The 23,683-nt window shown below is 43.3% G+C and overlaps 1 protein-coding gene and 1 non-coding gene across 2 annotated transcripts; one reads left to right on the top strand and one right to left on the bottom strand.

Moving 5' to 3' along the window:
* Window positions 1-853: 853 nt before the first annotated feature.
* Window positions 854-2,084, bottom strand: RRS1 (ribosome biogenesis regulator homolog). The gene has a single exon (XM_015282747.4). It carries the CDS (start codon window positions 2,065-2,067, stop codon window positions 997-999), a length of 1,071 nt encoding a protein of 356 aa, XP_015138233.3. The 5' UTR covers window positions 2,068-2,084; the 3' UTR covers window positions 854-996.
* Window positions 2,085-20,821: 18,737 nt separating this feature from the next.
* MIR7456 (microRNA 7456) lies at window positions 20,822-20,879 on the top strand. Its single transcript, NR_105624.3, has one exon. It is a non-coding gene; the product is annotated as a microRNA 7456 (primary transcript).
* The last annotated feature ends 2,804 nt before the right edge of the window (window positions 20,880-23,683 follow it).

Below are 23,683 nucleotides of genomic sequence, written 5' to 3'. Positions count from 1 at the left end.
ACCTAACCATACTACCCTAACTCTAACAACCCTCTGCTAAACCATGGCCCTGAGCACCACATCCAAATGGTTTTTAAACACATCCAGGGATGGTGACTCAACCACCTCCCTGGGGAGCCTATTCCAGTGCTTAACCACCCTTTCTGTAAAGAAGTTTTTCCCGATATCCAACCTAAACTTACCCTGGCACAACGTAAGGCCATTTCCCCTCGTCCTGTCACCTGTCAGAAGAGACCAGCCCTGCTCTCTCTGTGAGCACCTTTCAGATATAGGAAGAGAGCAATAAGGTCTCCCCTCAGCCTCCTCTTCCCCGGACTGAACAGCCCCAGTTCCTTCAGTCGCTCCTTGTAGGGCATATTCTCCAAGCCCTTCACAAGCCTTGTTGCCCTTCTTTGGACCTGCTCCAGCACCTCCATGTCCTTTCTGTACTGAGGTGCCCAAACCTGAACACAGTACTCGAGGTGAGGCCTCACCAATGCCGAGTACAGGGGCAGGATGACTTCCCTAGTCCTGCTCACCACACCGTTCCTGATCCAAGCCAGGATGCCATTGGCCTTCTTGGCCACCTGGGCACACTGCTGGCTCATATTCAGCTGACTGTCCATCAGTACACCAAGGTCCCTTTCCATCAGGAAGCTTTCCAGCCACTCCTCCCCAAGCCTGTAGGGTTGCCTGGGGTTGTTGTGACCAAAATGCAGAACCCAACACTTGGCCCACTTCAACCAGTATCTGCTCTCAGTCTGACAACACAGAGAGCTCAGGCTGCACCCTGCCACTGAGCCCCATGCTTCCCATTGCCAAGCTGCTGCCCAGCCACCCGGAAAGCCCTCCCACAGGAGCCGTGCACAAGACATTTTACAAAGACCAAAAGGTGTTTATTGACAGAGGTGTGGGCTGCACAGCAGCAGGTGTGGAGCAGTCCCTTCGCAACCCTCACACGCAGTCCCTCAACGCCCGCAAAAGCAGTTCCTTCGTTGCCCGCAGGCAGGCAGTCCCTCACGCCTTCTTCCTCCTGCCACCGCCGCCCACAGGTCGCTGCTGCCGCCGGGCCGGGCCGCCCTTCTTGCCGCCGCCGCTCCTCTTCCCGGGCCGCTGCTGCTGCCGGCGGCCCCTCTTGCCGCGCTGTGCCCGCTTCTTACCCTTGGCGGCGGCAGCCTCGGCGTCCTCCTCGCGGAGCTGCTTGTTGACGGCGCGGGTGATGTCCAAGGCCGGCTTCTTGCTGTTCATGCCCCGCAGCAGCTCCAGCTGCCGCCCGCGCTCGGCCGCCAGGTCGCCCAGCAGCGGCTGGAAGCGCCGTTTCTTGCCGCCGTCGCGGGAGGGCGGCTCGGCCGGCTCCTTGGGCAGCCGCGGCTGGAAGCGGCCGAGAGATGCGGTGGAGACGCGGGCCACGCGCGCGGCCAGGCCCAGCTCCTGGCGGCTTTGGTGACCCGTGGGGTGCAGCGGGGGGGCGGCGGCGGCGCGGTGCGCGCGGGCCAGGTTCCGCAGCCGGTTGAGCTCGTTGCGGGCCACCCGCTCGCGCTTGGCGCGCCGCAGCTTGGCGAGCTGGTCCTCCTCCGGGTCGGCGCCCGCCGGCACCTCCGCGAGCCAGGCGCGGGCCGGGTCGCCGCCCGCCCGCCGGTACCCCCAGCGCCGCCGCCACTCCTTGGCCTGCTCGTCCCACACCAGCGACGTCCGCTTGCGGCGCCGGATGCCCTTCAGCCGGGCGAACTGCTCCCAGCGCGTGGGGGGCCGCGGGCGCGGCGGCGGCTTCTCCCGCGGCAGGCGGAAGGCGGGCTCGGGCAGCCGCGCCACCAGCGGCCCCGCCGCCCCGTCCGCCCGCTCGGCCGGCAGCTCCCACAGCCGCGCCGCCAACAGCTGCACGTTGTCCCGGGCCAGCGCCCGCAGCTGCGACTCGCGCCGCGGCCCGGCCCCGCGCAGAGCCGCGGCCGGAGGCGGGTTGGGGTCCAGCGCCAGCAGGTTGCCCAGGTCGAACTCCAGCTCCAGCTCCTTCTCCACCTGCACGCTCCGCGGCTGCTGCTGTTCTTGGGCCGCCGCCGCCAGCACCTCCTCCACGCGTACGGCCGCCATGGTGGCGGGCCGCGTGTGGCCGCTCGAGCGCAGGAAGCGCGGCGCGGTCCTTTGACGTCAGCACAACGGAAGTGCGTGCGGCGCCGGGCCTGCTGGGAGCTGTAGGCCTGCTGGGAGCTGTAGGCCTGCCCGCCCACCTGCGTGCCTGCAGTGCCTGCCGGGAGCTGTAGTCCCTCTTGCTGCCCCTGCTGTTCCCCAAAGGCTTCCCCAGCCCTTCGCCCCGCTGTGTAATGGTTGCCAAACAGGCATTGCATTTAGCCCCAACATGGGACAGGGCTGGTGTGAGGAGTGGTGAAAGTCAGCTGTTGCTGCCCCGTGGTACTGCAGGAGGCCATGGCTGTGACTAAGTACGCAGCATCCAGGGTGAGCAAACGGCCTCACAGCTCTCCCTGCCACTGTGGGTGGTGTGTGCAATAGCATGCAAACACCAAACAGGTTTAAGACTCACAGACGTGTAAATAACATATATATCTTTTCTTCATAGCATAGATTTCCTAACATTCAAGCACCCACATCACTGCAGCAGAGCCATGTCTGCAAGTGCTAGCAGCAGAACCAAAATTCAAGTCCCATATTCCAGCCCCAGGAGGACAGAAACTGGCCCTGTGGGCAAGGCTGTTGGTGAAGGAAGAAGGCGAGCAGCATTTGGAAGGTGGGATCACCTGGCAGGTGTCTCGTGAAGCATAGTGAAAAGGTGAGGTGATACTGCATGCACCCAAAGGTTGGCTGGGTCAGAGATGCTATTTTTAAATAAATGAGGTATGGAAGGATCCTTTTACAGTGATGTGGCTTGCACGGCCATGACATTTTGAGCTGACTCGTGCCCTAAAAACAAGCTAAAGGGGGCATCTAGCCGTGGCCAAGGGAGTGGTGGGAGTTTTTACACAAGATACACATTTCTACTAAGCTAAATCACACCTCTACGGATGCATTATGCCTGGAGTGATGGAAATGATTCTGAGTATAATGGCAGGGCAGTGTTTTGGGGAAGAAAATAAAATGCTAGGCTTGTAAATAGAGATGAATATACAAATAATTCTAACTGTAATAAAGTATCCTTTTTTTTTTTTCACCCCCAAGTCAACAGTTCTGAGTGTGGTTTGTGCACTATGGAACAATCGGAGCCGATGGTGCAGACTATTTCTCCAGTTACCACAAGATGGCATTGCACTGGAGGGTATGTTCTTTCTTGGACCTTGTTATTTTTTCACCTGGAATTACAGATAAAAGTAACTTTAAAAATGTGTCTTTGAAGAGATGTATGTGCGCTATTAGATGAGATTCAGGCATACATCTGTACTTTTGAATGGCAGTCTGGTCAATACGTACCTGCTGATCCTTGTGCTCTCCTCAGTTTTGTTCTTATGCAGTGAACTCTTTGAGTTCTTTCGGTTAATATTTGTACAAAATTCCAAAGCTTTCATATAAATGGCTAGGAGTGGACGGACACAATTGCTAGTATTTCTTACACTTCCAAAGTTACCTTGAGAGTTTATGATTACTGTGTGTCACTAGAACAGCAGAAGGCGTGCATACCAGGATTTGTTGTTTCATCTGATAGCCTGGACTTGCTAAGAAAAAAAAAGAGAAGAGAAGAGAAGAGAAGAGAAGAGAAGAGAAGAGAAGAGAAGAGAAGAGAAGAGAAGAGAAGAGAAGAGAAGAGAAGAGAAGAGAAGAGAAGAGAAGAGAAGAGAAGAGAAGAGAAGAGAAGAGAAGAGGAGAAGAGAAGAGAAGAGAAGAGAAGAGAAGAGAAGAAAAGAAGCGAAAAGAAAAGAAAAGAAGTGAAAAGAAAAGAAAAGAAAAGAAAAGAAAAGAAAAGAAAAGAAAAGAAAAGAAGTGAAAAGAAAAGAAAAGAAAAGAAAAGAAAAAAGAAAGGAAAAGAAAAGAAAAGAAAAGAAGCGAAAAGAAAAGAAAAGAAGCGAAAAGAAAAGAAGCGAAAAGAAAAGAAAAGAAAAGAAAAGAAAAGAAAAGAAAAGAAAAGAAAAGAAAAGGAAAGAAAAGAAAAGAAAAGAAGAGAAAAGAAAAGAAGAGAAAAGAAAAGAAGCGAAAAGAAAAGAAAAGAAAAGAAAAATAAGCCCTTAATATAGCAATTCACTTTCTGGGAACTGTTGTTTAGAGCTAAATTCCAGCTTTCTTATGTATTCTAGGAATTGTAATTTGCTATATGAGTGCTTGCAAATCAGTAAACAGGTCTGTTTGTTTGCTGTACGGGGATCATTGCCAGGAAACTTTACACTCAGTACACTTGGTCTGAAACTCAGTTCAAAGGTGAGTTTTTTAATGCCTTGTTTTGTGTTTTTTTTCTCCCTTTGCTGTATGTTTCATTGCTGGAGGCAAGGAATTGCTGCTGTGCACTTAGCCTCTATGCATGTGGTTGGACAGTCACAATTAATAACAAACAGAGAAAATCTGTTTTTTTTTGTTTTTTTTTTTGTTATTTATCAATATCACACTTTCATCAATCTAGGTAAGTTTTTGAAATTTGTCACAAGTAAATGTTATACACGTTCTCAAAGCATTAAAAAAATACAACAAATCATTTAAATACATTGCTAGAGAATAAGACTGAAAAAGCTTCTTGCATCTTTTCAAAGACTCAGACTTCTAATGGGCATGAGTGAAACCCTGATCAAGCTGAAGTCTTTGACAGTTTTGCTGTAGCTGTTGGCAAAGCCAGATTTTACTTACCTTGCACATAAATTTCATGGTCTATGCATGTATAGATCTTCTGTTGTGTAGCAGAAGGAAATAACTGCTTAGTTTACTGACAACACCAAACTTTTTGTCCTGTAAGCACTGAAAACAAACATAATTGAAGAACTAAATAATGAGCTTCACTCTACTGCGTTTCATGTTTCCTAAGCACCGTGTTGCCCCTTACTGAAGTCTGACTACACAGTCACTACAGCTGTATACAGTGATGGCAGAGCACCACACACTGCTGTACAGAGTGGTGGACGGGACATCTCTGAGCTTGTGATTTCACAGTGTGGTTGGTAAGGTGGTAATCTGAAGAATATCTGGGTGGATTTGTAAACCGAGCAGGATTTTAAAACGGGATCATGGGTATTTTGGGAGACTATCTGATTGCAGAACTGGTTTCTGAGAGTCTCTCTGTAGTAATCAGAGTCACACTTGGAGCTTATAACTATCAATTTATAGCAGAGAATTACAGGCAGACACACAGTTTCACTGAAGTGTGTAGATGTGTGTACTACTGAAAATGTCGGTTTTTTAAAGGATAGAAGAGTGATATCAAAGTCCAATTGCAGAAACTGTGTTCAGGAAATAAATACCTCGTGTTTGCTCCAGCTTTCCTAACAGATTTTTGTAGCAATTATTCTAAAGGATGAATTTTTAGAAATGTTTATTTATTTGGGTCATCTCTTCTTCCGGCCACCTGGCTTTAGAATCTGAAATATCACATTTCTCCAACTGTGGCTGGATTTGGGAGTGCTCAGCACTCACTTAAAGGACTTGAAATCAGTTCCTCCTAGCTGTAGATCCTTTCCGTCCATGGATACTTGACCAGTTTCAATCATACCCTTCTTACCCAACTTACTGTCTCTACAGTGTGAATGATCGTAATACACAACTCAGTGTTTGTGCCTGTGTAGCGTGCTTAATTCCTTAGTGCTTGCTTACTTTCTGTACAGCAGATGGTCAGACAGAAGTTGGCTGCTGTGGCAGAGTGCAAGGTTCCTTTGTGGTGAGAAAAGCTTTGTTTTGTTTCTGTGTTTATTTGGTGCTTCTTACTACAGTTGTATCCTGCATGAACAGCATAAGATGGCAGAGTGTAATTTGCAGGAGCACTTTGCCAAAAGAGTAATAGAAAGCATAACACAGGATGCAATGCACCAAATGAACCACAACATCAGTAAGCTATAATGTGTCTTAACCCTGCTTAGCTTTTATTTTTATTCAGCTGGGGTACAACTTAAGCCTCGTATTCCTTAAGAACTGCTCTAAAAACAGCATTCACACCTTACTGTTCGTGATAGAACTAATGTAGATTTACTCTTCAAACTTTTGCTGATTACCTCTGGATGGCACTAGATGTAGTTGCAAGATGATTCTTAAACCTGCTGAAAGGATTATTATGAAGAACACTTTTATCAGGGAAACTCAAAGTGCTGGTAATTTTGGCAAATAGTAGAAAGTACCCTTGAAATACGCACACTGTCTCCAAATGAGGCAGTGATCCCTTGATTTTGTTCGGTATGCTTTAAAAGGAAATTTACATGGTAGAATTTCTTCCTGTGATGGAGAAGTTAGCTCACTGAAGCTAAATTGAGAACAACAGTTTGTAGATCTAATTTGCTACCCAATACTTTTTTTATCCTGATTTTGAAAGGTATGGTATTTCTTGGGGTATGCAGGTGCTTTTGTAGTCCAAGTAAGAAAGCGTAGGAATGAAAACCATTTGGTTAAAGAAAGGCACTTTCCTGTTCACTACTTCATGTAATGTGAAAGATAAATGTCACGATTAAGCACAATGCAGAGACCTAATCCACTATCTTTTATCAGACAAGATGCTTTACTTCAGCAGTAAAAAAGAAAAGGTTGGTGGTTACAATTTATGCTACTTAAAAAAGTTATGTTACCCGTTACAAATAACGGATAGTTCCTTCCCATGGTTTCACCAACATAAGGCCTTGAGGTAGGAATGGATTAAAGGACCTGCCTTTATCTAAGCATGTGGATTTTTCCATTGAAGGTATTACCTGTACACACGTGATTAAAAGCTTTTCTGCTCCATTTGTCAATTCTCCTATCAGATAATTTAATGTTGTATTAGCAGAATGATGTATTTGTGAAAGAGGGGACTCAGGAGGCTGTAAATAAAGTTCTAAATCCTAAAACTGGGTAATTGGAAATACAGTTACAAGTGGATACCCAGAAGAGTCAGATTTTTGGTTCTGAAGCCAGATATAGATAGCTGATGAGATAGCACTCAAATCTGGATGCCTATAGGCCTTGTGGAAAGTAATTGGTAGCACATAATCTGTTTTGATCTGCTCACTGGCTGCGATTGTGTGGTTTCATTGAACTGATTTTGGGTAAACAAAACGTAAGCTGAGCTAATTTAAGGCCTTCCCAAGTGCATAATGCCTATCTTGCTATGCATTAGGGAATCAAGCTGAAATTTGATTGTGACATGTTTTTCTTTTTTATGAGCTTTACAGTGACCTGATTTTTTGAGAAAGTTTTCTTGTAGCATGGTTTTAGTATGAGAAATCACAGCGATGGTGTGACTTTCTTTTGTTAGATGTGTTTTAGGAGAATTCAAAGAACTGAGTGGGAGCTTTATCAGACAGTGATGAGAAGAATGGCAATGTAGTAACATATTTTTTTTCCAGGGTCAGTCTTTCTTATCACCTTTCTAGAGTATGCCTACTCTTTGGCATAAGATTGTTTCTGCAAGTTCTTTTAAAAACACTGAACAGATTTCCTTCTTTTACAAGAAACCTGTCATGCACAGAAATTTGTCCTGGATTAAGTTTACACTTGCAACCAGAAGAACAAAAACAGTTCCTCTGTTCTTGTGTGGGGTTCGTGGCAGGAAACGTCTCCAATAGTAGGAGTGATAAGGTGTAGGTAAACTATGTAACAGCCTTCATCCATGGTACAAAAGGTTTGCCATAGCCACTACTGATTTTTGTGGCAGAGAGACACAAGGCAAATCAAATGGACATGAGGGTTCAATACCATGTATGTGAGATTAGCATAAGCCTACCTATGCTTGCTGAGAGCGACTGTGGCAGCTCCTATGTTTTAATGCTTTGTGAGCCAGAAGCCACCCATTTTCCAGTAGTTGCCTGAAAAGAGAGTTCTTGGGCAGCATTTTTGATAATAAACTTCAGCCTTTTATGTGCGTGTTGAAATACTGTATACATGTTATTAAGTTTATGTGGATAACAGCGTTCACATGAGCAAGTGTCATGGTTGACAGCAAGATAGATTTGAATATTGATTTTTGCCGAAGGAAGAAGGCTGAGATCTGATCTCAAGGCAAAACAATGCAGTGCATTTAGGACCATGATTCCTCAGTGACTTACTGGGAACCTCCAGCATGGGGCTAGTTGTAAATTCAAGCATCATTTCATACACATGCCACAACTATTTCAGACAGCACAGCCACCTCAATCCCAGTTGCAGGATGAAATGGAGATGTATGCTGAGACGCTGCTTCTCAAAGAGATCTGCAAAGCCATGGCTCTCAGCAAGGAAAGGGCTCCCCATACCCAGTTTATAACCTTATCCTCCGCATTTCCATTCATCTGTGAGGCTGATCAGTCAGGACGGGGTTTTGTTTTCAGTTTGTTTTCAGACTGTTTTGTTCCTAAAGCTACCTTTGACACCAGCGTGATGAAATATACATTGAAGATGGTGTGATCATGTGTGGGGAATATGCATGCAGGTCCCGCCACGAGGCAGCAGAAACATCTGTGTGTGTGACTGCCTCCTACAAGGTACTTTGATAATGTACCCTGTAGGTGTCCAAGTAAACGATACTAAGTGTTGTGTTTCAAATCTGATGTTTCAATTACATTGGTTTCACTCACTTCAAGGTCTTGCTAATACATATTCAGTTGACAGTTATCAATGAAAGGGAAAAAAATCTTGCTTTAGATGTTGCTACACACAGGAAAATGGTACTTGATAAGTATAATCCAAGGTATTAGGGAGGTTTTCAAACACATGTAACCACAGGTGAGTCATGTAAGACAAGAATCATCTGTAAAATTATGTGAGCTTGTACCTAGGATGTATGTTGTAGTTCAGAGTAAATTACAACAATTTCTGTTAAACAAATACTTTTCATTTGAAAGGCCCTGCAACCTAAGAGTGGGACTGTATGTCCTATCCAGTGATAAGTGATTTGTTTGAAATAGTTCTTGCTATGAAAACGAAGCCCTAGAGATTAACAGAGTCAATTTATTGGTTTTAGACCATGGTCAGACAGTGGTTGAAGTCATTCCTGAGGAGTGTTTGGAAGGATTTCAGGGAGGTGGGCCGTTAACTGAACAGGAATGACACTGCCCATCCCAAGGTAACCTCTCTACTGCTGCTGGATCATAACCCTCAGATCTGGGCAAGGAAATTCCCTGTTCTAATCTGCAGTCAGAGCTCCCAGGTCCTTGGTGGGGATGAGAAAGCCTCTGAGCTGCTTGGTGCCTCCCTTGTGCCACTACATAACCAAATCAGCAGTTCCATGCAGCATATCCTTGTTCTTTTAGCTTTATGCAGCATACTTCTGTTCATCCGCTGCTGTGCTACAAGTATAGCAGCAAACCTGTAAAATGGAACAGAATCTCAGTTTCCAGTATGTTCATGTAAGCAAGACTTGGTCAGTCTGCAGTTTTCTTCAGTTACTGAGAAGGTGTTCAGGTGAGAGTAGGGCAATTCTGTGTGTAGCAACAATCAGGAGCAATACAATGAAAATCATTAATTATTTGCACATTTTCACAACAGAAAATATTTGTTTCTGTGTCAAAGGTCACATGAATGGCTTAATCTACAATACTGTTAACTCCTGATTTCGAACCTGCAGATATTTCATACAGTTCATTTTCTGTCTTTGTTACTGGGACTACCTTGTGCCTTCAGTGCAGGAAAAGTGTTAGTTCCAAACTTTATTGTGATAGGGTTGTTTGGTTTTTTTGTGGAAACAGAGCATTTGCTGAGCTGTGTTGCTGCTCCTTGTCACTTTCTTGTATTTACACTCACATTCACGTTCTCTTCCCATCCAAATGTCTCAAATTCTGACAAAGGACACATTCCTTTTCTCTTGAAGATGATCCTGTACTTGCCTGCTCTCTGGGTTTCTGGAAACTTGCCTCATTCCCTAAAGACCCATCCAGAGTGCCTTGGAGATGCTCCACATAATCCATCATTTGGAGCCTTGATTTCCTGCCATCCATTTCATTTCTGTCACTAGTTCCTCCTTCTTCATTAATGCAGGTTCCTCAGCTACATCTCTGTTATTTCTGCTGTGTTTTCTTATTTGTTCCTGTTTTTTGAAACTATTGTCTCTTTTTTACCCCCCCCTTTTTTTTTATCATGTTTTGTAGTATTTCTAATTTTTTTCTGTGAGGCTAAATTTCACCTGACTTGTGGGGCAGCCTTGCTGCAGTCTGCAGTCTGTCTCTGGACTGGTTTTTCTGTGGACAGAACGGCTATTTTCTGTGTAAAGGTGTGCCAGACCTTGCATTTCAAGTGTGTATCTGCTTCTGGGTTCCTGGAAAAAGTACCTACCAAACTGTGTAAGTAAGCTGGGCTTAACTTTCCTCTAATGCACTGGTATAAATGGTGTGATAAGTTTGGATGGTGTGGCAAGGATGAGAAATAGTTGGAGATAGGTTTGAGAAATAGTTGGGTTGTGAATAAAGTTTATGGCTCAACCTTTGTTGCTTTTACTCGTCAATTAGAGGATCATGGAAAATCCCAGCCGCACATGCAGTGTGGACAGCCTTATGTAGTGGAAAAGCTATTGCCTTTCACTTAGTTAATAAGGCCTTCCCTGGGCTTTGTATTCTGCGTCAATGAAAACAGAGGCACCTACAGCTGTAGAGAGCAGAGGAAAGAAGAGAGAAGCTAAATGGAAAAATACTTCATAAATGAGTTTTAGAGGACCAGTAGGGAAGAAAGAGATCAACATCTCTTCAAATGAGTGGTTCAAATTATTGCAGCTTTTTCTTCACTCCAATTTACTCCAGCTGTGCAAAACAGCTCTAGATAAAGCATATTCTCATTATGTTTCCACTGATTAGAGAAAGAGAGGAAGGAAAAAAACAACTGTCGATGACTTAGGACTGGACTGAGGATATTCATGGGTCTTGGGATAAGCTCTTGTTCAGGTTATGGGTTACTATGGTGAAAACATCTAACACTAAACCCGTGTCTTCTAAATAATTCTAGAGTCAAAGAATTTGAACAAAAAGAGAAGTAGATGGATAATGTCAAACTTCTTGTTTGACAAAAGGTCTGGTTAAGGATTGGAAATTTGTGTTTATCATCTCAATGCATTCAGCGGTGGTCTTCAAGGTGGCAGATATTTGTTTGCTGTACTGGAAAAATACACTTTCTGATATTCACCACTGTCCTTTGAAAAAAAATACAATATTGCCTTTATACCTTCATGTTTGAGTTTGCATTTTCCATGCAAAATACACTATTACGCTTTTTAAAAATTACATATAGAGAGAAATAAAATACGCTCATAAACCTGTCCTCCTACACCAATTCAGCTGGGTACTCTTGTTCTGCAGACCATCCACCTGCATCTTCTTTTGTTTCAAATTTGAGGTTGAAGCCTAGGCAGATAAAACTAAGTATGAACTAAGCATGAATCTTGTGAACTGAAGCTTTGAGCCCTTCCTCTTAGAAATCCACTGATTTTTTTTTCATATACAGATTTGCTAGGCCATGATCAAACAGGACATAGGCAATGATTCTGCCCTGGTTTCATTATAATTTTGGAAAAATCAATAGATTGTTGCAAACTTCCTTTTTACAAAGTTCCTGGATGTACAAGCCTTCAAAACCACTTGAGATATTTCTTTGTCCAATCTTTTTTCAGCCTGGTATTATAACAAGTTTGAAAGGAAAAGTTTCTTTCTTCTGTATGAAAATGGGTAGGATGGTATAGATTTCAGAGTCTAAAAAACAACTTTTGACTTAAGATTCCTAGCAAACTTTGGAGGTAGCTGCACTAAAATCCCATCATAACACAGAGGTTTTTATCAGAGTACAGAAGAGCAAAATATTGCTTATTCTGCCATAAGTTGAGGGCAGCGAGTGGGACTTGTGAAGATAAGGAGGGCTAATGCTAGGTGAGAGCTTGTTTGGATAAACCAAAAATACACTGGCTGCTACCACAGTTTCATCTTTAACTTGTCTGTGTGGAAAATGGATTGACACAAGTTATATATCTAAACTGCAGCTTTTGAACGCAAAATTCTCTAGCAGTGTATCTCACTGAGCAGGAAATCTGAAGGCCCTGCAGTTTCACCTGTTATATAAAAATGAAGGAGAGTAGCTCCAACTGGATATTTGAGTACTGAATATGTATTCTGTTTAGACACACATATTTTATGACAGTTGTCCCACAAAGCAACTTTGTGTATCCATTCTCTGTGTGAATCTTCAAGAGAAAACCTGGAAGTGTGCAAATAGTTTATGTGGTACTTAATAGCCCCTCCATGAAGCTAATAGAGTTTCTTAATGAATTTTTTCTCGGCTAACAAGAGTACAACAGATTACTTATGTAACTGCTGGCCATGCAGATCACTTTATAAGAACTGACAAATGAAAGGCCAAATAATATGTTAATTACCTCTTGTTGAAATGTAAGTGCCATTGTGACCTTTTTCTGCACAGTATTAACTTTTTTTTTTTTTTTGCAAAGTCTAAGAGAAGTTATTTAAATGCATTATGAAAGCCATGCAGCGCCTGATCTTGAAAGCTTTTACTAACAAGTCTCCCCTAGTTGCAGTGCGGGTCTATAGCCCGACCCTTGGCTTGGCACTGCCTTAGGTTACATGAGCTTTGCCAGCTATCTGCATCTACTTTGGTGCAGAGACTGTTAGTGGGACTATTTAGAGGGGCACAGCTTTACAGCCATCAGAGCATCGGGAGTTGCTCTGTATTGTTTTCTTTTCTGAGGGTACAGATCGAGTACAATCAATCAGGTACAAGAATGTTAACAATTGTCTGTGTACCCGCAAGATATGCTTAGCAGGGATACAATTAGGTTACCCTGTTGGAAAAGGTATGTAAAGGGGAAAAGTTTATAAGATACTCAGACAACTATTATAATCTTTGTAACTTATATTGCATGCCTGCTCAGATGCGGTGGGTTAGCCCTGAGCAAGGTAGCTTTTCCTGGCTATTCCCTCCAGTTCCCCGGGATATTTAAAAATATCCCCAGGAGAACATGTTGGTTTGTGTGGACTGGAAGGCTCAAAAGACAAAAATCACACTCATACACTGCAATACAATACATTGCACAGTATAACCCAATATGCAACCAGTTTATTAAACAAAGAATTGTAAGCTAAGCACCTCACCAGCATACTAACTCTTTGTGGTCCTGCCCTACACGAGGTAGCTTAGGCTTGATGACCAACAGTCATCTTTTTGATGCCACACGTGTGCACAGTGTCAGAAGAATACTGAAAGTGTAGGACAAGTGAGGAACAAAATAGAAATAGAACAAGTGAAGCCATCTTAGTTCTTCACTTGTAAGTGAAACTGGCAGGGAATTGGGAGGAATGATTGCAAAGCTTCAGGGTTTTCTAAGGTGCTGTGTAGAAATGACAGGGTGTGCGATCCCTCCCGCTGCCACCGACAGCAAGTCCTACAGTACCGGGGGTGAGCAACAACACTTTCTTGTGGAAACATAAAGTAGACCACAAACTTCTTGACAAAGACATTTAGAAATGTCAAGAATGTTGCAATTGACAACAGAATGTCACTTGGAAAAAAGCACATCTTGACACCGAACCAGATGGCAGATGAGACAATTGAGCATTCTGTCACATAGCTGTATAACAAAGCCAAGACACACGAATTTGAACAGCCACCAGCTTCATTAGAGATTTAATAATTTGCCTTCTAACATGCAGCCAGGTGAAAACACTGCACAGGAAACTGATCTACCATGAATAGCTCTGGCTGGCAGAACCTACTGGAAAACTGCTCGGCTCCTTCTTCATAAATTCAGAGCTGATAGTGGAGCTGTCTTTCAAGAAGGCCTAAGCTGTCATAGTTTAAAAAGAGTTCATGAACAAAATCCTATATATGCTAACTTTACAAAGCATGCAGCCATTTAAATATGAACACTACTGTTCAATTCCTCTCATTACGGTCTTCCTTATTGTGTTTTCCCATGCGTATACTCTGATAGATTTAAATGGATTTGCTTTAGGGTAAACAAAATGGGAATTGGGATCATAAAACAGGAATGGAAATTCTTTTGTGAAGGCCTGATTCTTGTTTAGTCAGTCATCACTTTGCACTTCTCGAACTGTGCAACAAAGTTGTGAGGTGAATGTGAATACAGTCTATTTGGCCATCAAGATGCAAAATAGATTTTGTATCAGAAACCATCAAGGCTGAAAACAGCTTTGCTCCCTGGGACCTGAGCATAGATGTATTCATTTCTTCTCACGTTTCTGCTCCTATAATGAACCATAATTTAATTGAAAGCAGTTAGAATTAGAAATTAACGTATTTACATACACAGAAGGTTAGCGTGAAAAGAAAATGAGGTCCATCTAGTTCCAAAGTCATTTCTTTAAGGGTAACTTCCTTTGAGTTACCCTTATTATGGCAAGTGCTTTATTAAAAAAAAGATTTTTTTTTTTACAGAATACTGGAACCTCTTTGATTTTATTAAAATTTGCCCTGAGTTTCATTTACACAGTAATTCATTTTTTTGTGAATCATTATTAAGAGGCATTACTCAATGAAGATCTCTAAATATTTTAAAATTCAAGTACCGGAGAAGGTCTCATCACATTAGAAAGCAATCAGCTATCTTGAGACAGGTTAATAAAAACATCTTAAACTCATCTCAAAAGGCACTCTTGACCTCTTTCAAAAGGCACAGGACTCCTAATCATTCCTTGATCAACATCTCCTCTGTTCAACAAGAATATCATGAGCCTAAAGATCACTTGAAACCAACATGAGATATTTTTTTCCAGTGTCATGACTACATTTGACTGATGACCTTTAATCTTTTTTCCACATTAGTAGGATATTTAACACAGATAATGGAGATACATTTTTCAGTTCTTTGATGCACATGCTCACAGAACCCTCTTTTCTGAGTACCACACAGTAAACAGGTAAAAGAGTCTTGCTTCTGTAAATGCCTTCATTATAAATAAGTGCACTACTTTCAGCTTTCCTCTTCCAGTGAAATCACAAGATTTAAAAGCCTTTGAATGTACGTAGTTAACGTGATGCTGTTGCACAGGGAGATTGGGCATGTGTACATGCACAAGAGGTTTTCAGAACAGATATGTTGCCTATTTACCTCCCTTCTATCCCAAGAACTCCACTTGTATTTCCAAAGTACCTAAGAGGTCCCATGTACTCTGCACTTCGGTTTACACCTATGCTGTCGTGCAATTCAAGGGGCAGACTGTGGCTTGCCTTTCCATCCTGAGCTCACCTGAAATTTCTTGGCTTGGGTACAGATAACAAGGGAGCAGTGACGTTGTGGACATCAGCAGCCAAGTACTCACCCAGAGTGCTGGAGAGATTTGCACAGTCTGCAGAGAAATACTTGCTGTCAGCACCAACACTGGACAGTTGAAGGTGACTCAAGAGTGCCTATAGGAGCTGCAATCACTCCTCTGGATCATGTTAATATTCCCTTTTTTTACCCAAAATTCCCCTTTTTTTTCACCAGGAGCACTTGCAAGTGCCCCCTAATGAATCTGTGAAGCTAAGAGGTGTTGTAGAGGGCACAAGATTCCCCCCAAGTATTAAAATTGCTATGTCACCCCAGAGCTCTCCATTAGTAAGACTTCACTGTCCATCACCACCTGTGTTGCTCTGTGCATTGTAGAGTGGCTGCACCACTCATTTCTTAATAGCAGAAAGGTGCTTTGCAGCTTTTGCAGGTGTATGTGCAACTGTAGCTTTGACTCTTCTGTCTGTTTTACCGGTAAAACCCGGAGTTACTGCACTGAGGTCAATGAGTTTGAGAAATGTGTCCTTGTCTTTCTCAAGACAGCAGGGAAGAGGGGAGCAAGGAAAGTTGTCCTGTTAGAATGAGATGACACCCTTGAGCTCTGCAGGTGAGAAAGGGAAAAGAGCTGGGAAGTAGGCAGAATAGCATCAAAGAGCAGCTGGCAGAACATGAGCTCAAGGTCACTTGACTGTTGGCCCAAATCCATCAAAAACACTGAAAGCCAGCAACTAGTCAGGCCAGCAGCTCATAAGCAAAACAAAACAGAAGAACCCCCCAAAAAACAAATCCAAGAAAAGAGCTGAGCAATGGCATTGTTCAGTAAGGATGTGAAGATTCTGCTTAGCACCCTTTGGAAGACCACCATGGACATAAATTGGGACAGTCAACAATTTGTAGCCAAGCTTACCAGTGCGCGAGTTGAGCTGAGAGTCATTCTATAGAATCATACAGTCACAGAATGGTTGAAGAGGGAAGGGCCTTCTGGATCCATCTGGCCCAACCCCCCACTCCAGCAGGGACTCCAGAGCACGGGCCCAGGCCCAGGCCCAGGCCCATGTTCAGGTGGCTTTTGAAGATCTCCAAGTAGGAGACTCCACATCTTCTGGGCAGCCTGTGGCAGTGCTCCATCACCCACACAGCACAGAATTGCTTCCCGGTGTGCCGAGAGTACTTCCTGTGTTGCACTTTGTGTCCATTGCCTCTTGTCCTGTCACTGTACACCACTGAACTGAGCCTGCCTCCGTCCTCTTTGAACCCTTCCTTCAAGTATTTATACACATCAATGAAATCTCCCTGAGCCTCCTCTTCTCCAGGCTGAACAGTCCCAGCTCTCACAGCCTTTCCACATACGAGAGGTGCTCCAGGCCTTTCACTGTCTTGGTAGCCCTGAGGCTGGACCCTCTCCACTATGTCCGGGTCTCTCTTGTACTGAGGGGCCCAGAACAGGACACACTACTCAATGTGCAGCCTCACCAATGCTGAGCAGAGGAATTTAGCAGGTCAAAGAGTACATTCTCAAATCAGTGAAGAACTCCTGATAACATCTCAGCTTTTCTTGGGATGAAGAGAAGTCAGCAATACTTTAATAAAGGGTGCCAGAGCATAAAGTAGAAGCTCTGGACTGAAGCTTTTCACAGCATGGAGTGCTTTGCAAGGTTCCATCGATTTGGAGACTGTTAAATTTTTCTTCTCCCCTCTATTAATAAATATAAATGTGTAGAAAATTACCCTAATCCTCTTCCAAAGAGGATGTGCCTCCAGAATCACTTCCAGTACCCAGAACCTCAGAATTCTGCTGCCTTATTTAGAGGCGATAAAAACAGTCCTTGAATTTCTGACCAAAATCTAAATATATCCTATTTCTGCCAGCTGAAAATGTACCTTTTCATTTCATTCACTTCTGTTTAAATCGAACTTTGTTCCAAACTTTTCATTCTATAAGCATCTCTTTCACTATAATTATTTTACTAAAGCGGGAAAGTGCCCAATTTAGTGAATGGAATTAGTATGCTACTGAATATGCCTGCTGTTGTTGTTCTACTAGGACTGTTGTTCTGTTCCTGTTACAACTTCTCACTGACTTCAGCAGGTTTATACAAGAGCTGAACCTAGCCTGTGAAGGACATATTACCACAGACAATTTTATTTGACAAATCTGAAGTGGTTGCTATAGTTGCCATAGTTGCTACTTCTACAACGTTCTTCACGGTGGGAAGAATATACTGGTTGCTACCTGGTCAGGTATTGGCGTTATGGCAAGAAACCGGCAGTGCATGTCAGTGATGCCCTGAGGCATCTGAATCTACCCCTCATATGTGTTGTGGTGTATCAAGTCCTGGTTTCCCAAGCATTTTGAACTCTATCTTGGTTGTATGGCAGCTTTTGTATGTGATGGGCACCTCTCTCTGAGAAGTGCAGAACACAGAACTTAACAGTTCAAGAGAACATCAAGTAGAAGGGGTCATGCAGGAGTGTAAGGGACATTAATGTAGTATCAAAATAAGTCACTTTAGGTATCTAAACTTTAGGAGTCCACAGAGCTGTTTTTTTAGGCTCCTACTGGAGCCTGTGAAGAGATATTAGGAATTCTGAGATGTTCTGGATGACTTTGAGACAAGACAAAGCTTGCCCTACAAGTGCTTATTTCTCTTTAGTAAGCTTAGTGGCAACCTGAGTAACTCAAGTACAGCCGCCATGTGACACAGATAGGATCCTATTTTTTCTGTGTGGGACCTTGTCAGGTAGTGACAATTCAAGGTACTTTTACATATATTTCATTTCCAAAGTCTTTTTTTCTTCTAGTTTCTTTCTTAGTGATTCTGAAAAAGCTATTTTTTTCCTCCTCCACTCTCATTTCTTGCTTGTATTTTTACTCACAGTCTATTTGTTTTCTACACTTTGGTGCTTTGGTTCTGTATAAATAGGTTTGGCAATCAAACTACTTAAGAAATTCCTCGAAGGTTAAAAGCGGAAAGCCGAACAGACTCATTTGACTGCCTTGGCTGAACGCTCCCTTCTTGCCCCATTTGTGTCTCACCCACTTTCAGTCCTTGACTTTAAGTACCAGCTGCAGCCAGTGGTCGTCATCTGGAGCAGCTGTGCCCTACACTGAACCTGTTGTTATCCAGTGGACCCTGTGCTCAGAGAGGCTTCTGTGGGTCATCTTCTGTCCAACCTGGAGTCTCTCAAGTCAGCTTCATGTATTTCATCCATGCCATCTAACACACCAGGACAGTACAGAGGGGATGTCATTGATAGATTGATCGATTGTGTGAGAGGTAATGGCCTCAAGTTGTACCAGTGAAGGCTCAGGTTGGGTAGTAGGAATGATTTCTTCTCCTAAAGAGTGGTGAGGCCTTGGAACAGGCTGTCCAGAAAAGCAGTGGAGTCTCTGTCCCTGGTGGTATTCAAGAACTGTAGAGATGTGGCACGTGGGAACACGATTTAGAAGGCATAGTGGGGATGGGTTGATGGTTGCACTTGGTTGTCCTAGAGGTCTTTTCCACCCTTAATGGTTCTATGATTCTGGGATTCTATTCTGTTTGAGGTGCACAGACAATAAATATAACTAGTCTTTGAGCTGGTGGTGCTCCTTTCTGCACCTGCCTCCCTGGCTAAGAACCCCTGCCGCTTCCTGTGTGCTGCCAGCAGTTGTCTGACCTTGGAGTGAGTCAGCCCAGGGAATGGTACCAGCAGAAAGTTACATTAAAAATGAAAGAGTTCTTTTTCTCCTGAGTGAAAGGGGTGAGTTGGAGATTTCTGCTTTTTGTTCTCTTTGAGACTGCATGCTTTCAGGTGCAGCAGCGCTACGCTCTGGGGCATGGTCTAAAAGCAATATATATATAAAATGTCTGCAAAGGAGTAGGGCAGAACAATCTAATCCAGCTCCCACTCAGAAATCTCCTTTTGGATTCAGTGGCTCAGGATTTCACTCCATTTACTCACTGCTGTATTTTTGTATTGCTGTCATTATTCTTCCAGTTAATCTGTCAAAGACAAAGATACTCTGAAGACAAAGATACTGTAAATATTTCAGTAGAGCACTGAAGCAGGAGGCTTCTGACACTTTGCTTTCTGTATTGATTTCACACAATGGTCCATGGAGGCCCATTTAGATACATAGTCTTCGCTTCTCTCTGGTAGATCTGAGCCTATTGCGTGTGCAAAACACAACTCCCACTGCTTTTGGTTGTTGTTGCTTCTCATTAGACAATTCACTGGATTATTTGCTGAAGATGAACTAGGAGTGTAATCCCAGAGTGTTTGTTTAAAAATGCAAATGAAAATTCACAGTAGTGTTTTTGGGGGGGAGGGGGAGGGGTAACCACAGTAACATTTGTTCAACTGTATTCATTACAGAGCTATAAAAAGCAGCAAATTAGGGGCTAACATGAAGACACATAACATAAAATCAAAATGTGACAGCAGAAATGTTTCAGTATCTGCCCACCACTTGGTGGGAATAGCATCTTTCTTCTCTCAGAAGCACTATCATAGCATCCCTCCTAACGCTCCATAAAGTCCACTCTTCTCAGAGCCCTTTGCTATTTTTCAAGTTGCAGCTGCTTGCTTTTTCCTACAGTTGTGAAGGAGAATGCAATCTGGTGCCTGTCCAGTCTGAAGGGATAACACTGTGGACCCTGCCTTACTCTGACTAGAGAAAGACTTTGGGCATGGTGGATTGAGCACAAAATCTTTGCAGAAGTGCACTATCACAAAATCATGGGAAAAATGTTTTATACTTGCCTGCTTACACGATACATTTCTTATACAGTATAAAAAACGACATGCACATTCAGTTCACCTGTTTGCAGATATGGATGAATAGAGAGGGTACATTCAGCACGTTCTATCTTTCATGGAAGAAGCCTTCCTGTCCGCCCAGTTTTTAATAGATGACCTGAGTGCTTAGTCACCCAGCGGGGGCCGCTTTCTTTTAGTCCATCAGTTCTTTCATTACCCACAGATCAGGATCACAAGCTAAGCTGGCATTGATAGAGATGGTTACAGAATTGCCAAACGAGTATTTTTTTCACTCTGCAAAATTAATTTCTGAATAATCAATATGCTTTGTGAATCACTAATTTTATCCCAGCCCAGCTCTAACCACGTGATATTTCTCAGGAGACATATATAACAGATAGTGATCCCTTCCATTTTTTTTACAAACCAGTCTTCTTTCATTAGCACAGGGAGATGGACTTCAACAAGTCTTTGGAAGTTGTTCTGTTTTTCATGCATACGTCCTCCTTATGTTTCAGTTGCAGGCATCAGCCTTCCTTTCCTGTACCAAAACTGGGGGGCAGTGCTGCTGTGCCTCAATTACTGCTCTATATTAGTTGCTGCTTCTCAGGTGGGTTTCAAGCCAACGTTAGAACACTCTTAAAATTTAGAAATGGTCCCAGCAGTAGTTAAACATTCTGGGTGAAGAACTGTAACCTGTCGTTGCTGCTCCTTAAGGGCCAATATAATGGACGCTGATGACAGGTCCGAGTCACTGCAGTATGCTTCAGATCGAGTTAAGGCTGTGGCTGCACTAGAGCTCCTGCAGCTGCATTTTCCCTATGTGACCCGCTAGCACAGGGAGATGTACCTGTAGGAGCTCTATGACAGGTTATCTTCTGTAGGCAGTCCCGCACTGACAGAAGGCAGATTGTAAAGATGTGAACCAAATGGTGAGAGTTTCCCCCTGAGCAGACATCACTCTTCCAGAAGCATTTGGTCCAGCCAGGAGCAACCTGAAACATGTGGTGCTGCCTGTTGGAGGGAATCTGGCAGCTGCTGGGGAAGTTCAGGAGCTTGATGCTTTAGAAAACCTGGCGTGGGACTTCTATCAACACGATGCTTTAGAAAAAATCATAGAATTATCTATTATTTTCATAATAGTCAAATAAATCAGCTTTTTTGCTTATTATTATAGTTTTACATTTGACATTTTTCTTTTTTTTTTTTCTAGAATCATGAGAAAAATCACCCAGGAATGTATACGTAGGAAAAAATTCCAAGTTGGTAAGCGAGAGATTCTGTTACCACACAAGAGGGGGGGGACTTAGCAGAAGGAGAAATGTATGATGGTACTATTCATTAAAAGAAAAGCAACTCAAAACCTCACAACATTGCAAGTTAACTATTAGAAACACCTGACTTGATGATTGTGTCTGTGCCCCTGGTTTGTCCTCCTGCCATTACTTCTGATGCACTTTAGTACTGCCACATCCCCCTGGTTTTGCTGTTTTCATTACTCCTGACAGAACGTTTGGGTAAATGCAGGAGAGAGGAGGGATAGTATAATGATTTGACAGCTCTAATTATGAATATTTAAGAGCTGTTTGAATGTGCTCTCTTTTATCACCTAATTTCCTATCAATGACAGCTTTGGAAGCACTTGTCTCATTTTTCAAATCAAGGCTTCCTCAAGCAAAATGCGTGCAGACTGAATAGCTTATGCATACTATTAATCACAGAGGGTGGGAAAAGATCCATCAAGTGCTTCAGATAGTTTGAGAGTGCTCCATCCTTGCAGAGCTTTCACCTCCCATTTCTCACAGATGAGTGTATCTGCCTCCTGTGAGGGATCTTTGTGATCAGATTTATCTTCCTTCAAAAGTGCGTCAAATGATGCCTGAATATTTCAAAAAAGGGTAGATTCTAATTGGAGTTAGTCATAGATAGAAGGGAAGAGCGGTCGTGTTGTTTTCCTAAAGGAGGGTGGCTCTCATTCTGCTTCCGAGGAGTCAAATTTCATCAAAGGAATGCTGCAGCTTGGATAGAAAAGAGTAACCACTCCAAGTCGGAAATGAACTGTCTTGATTTGAGCCAGAAAGAGCACTTACAATGGTCCTGGTCACCATGGTCCCCAGTTAATTTTAGTATAGTTCTGCTTTGTGCATGTGCTGAAACGTCTTCTCCTCATTTGATAGCATTAACCAGAACGTCCCTAAGAATGACACTTAAATCCTGCCAAACGCGCTTAGTGGCTGGAGCTGGAGAAGGGGTATATCTTCCCAGATGTGTGAGCTGTACATGGTCTTATCCTGCCTAGCCCTTGGCCTCCCGGGAGGCTGCTGCTGACAGAGCAGCGTGGTAGCATCCGCAGCTTCTTGGAGTCTGTATCTGCCATGCTTGTTCCCTCCTATTTTGCTGTTGCAACTTGTGAATTCATGTTCCGTATGTTACTGAAAGGTGACATGAGAGACAAAAATGAGAGAAGTCAGAACGTAACAAAACAACATCTTGTGGTATTTCCTGCTACTGCCAGAGGGGAATGTAATTCCTCCTGGCCTCACCAAGGTTAGGAAGCTGTGATGGTGTAGCAAGGCAGCAGCCTCTTGCCTGGAGGTGTGTGGGATTCAGCAGTGTGATGTTCTTTCTTTGTTAGAGGGAAAAAGAAAATCAGTAAGGAAGCGGAAAAGAACTGATTTGGGAGAACAAAAAGCAGATCCAAAACTCCTTTGTGCACATTGACACAGCAGGATAAAAGTGTCCTTGAGCTTAGAAGTGCACAGTCCCACGGGTCCCACTGAATAAGATCAGCATCCAGTCAGCCACGAACGAACCTCTTACCAAAGACACCCACAGATGAAAATTTTGGATTTTTCTTTTCCTAAAGTGTTATTCTACATCCTATATTTAGTCTGCATTTTCGTGGGACTAAACATAGCAGTATTTTGGTCCAGCTACCAAGCTAGAGGGAGCTAAAGAAAAACAAGTCTGCAAACCTTTTATATAGACTTCTGCTATGAACTGTTTCTAAGAGTTAAGCCATTGATTTTATTTCTAATTTTCCAGAAGAAAAAAAATAAATCACATCTTACTCCCTGAATGATTGCTTTACATTTGCTTCTGCTGCACAGTAAGTTTTCAAACCACAGTTTGTTTCTCGCTGTTTCAGGGAGAAGAGGCATACAGTGTTATACTCACGTTGCTACATGCACTGCTTCTAACACATTATTTCCGACCGTCTTTAAAACACCTTGAAATGGAGCTACGGTTTTAATTACGTAAAGCTTTGCTGCTCTGGAAAGGAAGACCAACTAACAAAGAAAAACAGGATGCCCTTTGTTGGAAGGACAAACTATGTCCTGAAACAACTACCAGGAATGTAGATTTCCCACTGAGTGACAGGTGAGATTTGTAAGAAGGCAGGTTGCAGCCAAATATTGAATTTGGCCTCAAAGAGAGGAGACGATCCTAAGCGTGCTTCGTGGATTGACAGAAATTAATAGAGACCCCGTGCATTTGGCTGTGAGGAAGAATATGAGTCTGCTTACATTTTTCAGTCAAAATTATTAGTTTTTGTTAATTGAAATGATTAGCACCCAAGGCATATTAGCTGCGCTGTTCAGCCCAGTGTGAATGAGCTCACCAAATCACGTCCTTTATAGAGAAGTTTAAAGTGGGTCAAAA

This window comes from Gallus gallus, chromosome 2 (assembly GCF_016699485.2).
Source record: "Gallus gallus isolate bGalGal1 chromosome 2, bGalGal1.mat.broiler.GRCg7b, whole genome shotgun sequence".
NCBI classification, from domain to species: Eukaryota; Metazoa; Chordata; class Aves; order Galliformes; family Phasianidae; genus Gallus; species Gallus gallus.
The sequence above is the reverse complement of the archived record's forward strand: the minus strand, read 5'-3'. Positions and strand labels throughout refer to the sequence as shown.

Coding starts and splice junctions, on each gene's coding strand:
- RRS1 (XM_015282747.4), bottom strand. CDS start 2,067: ATGGCGGCCGTACGCGTGGAGGAGGTGCTGGCGGCGGCGGCCCAAGAA.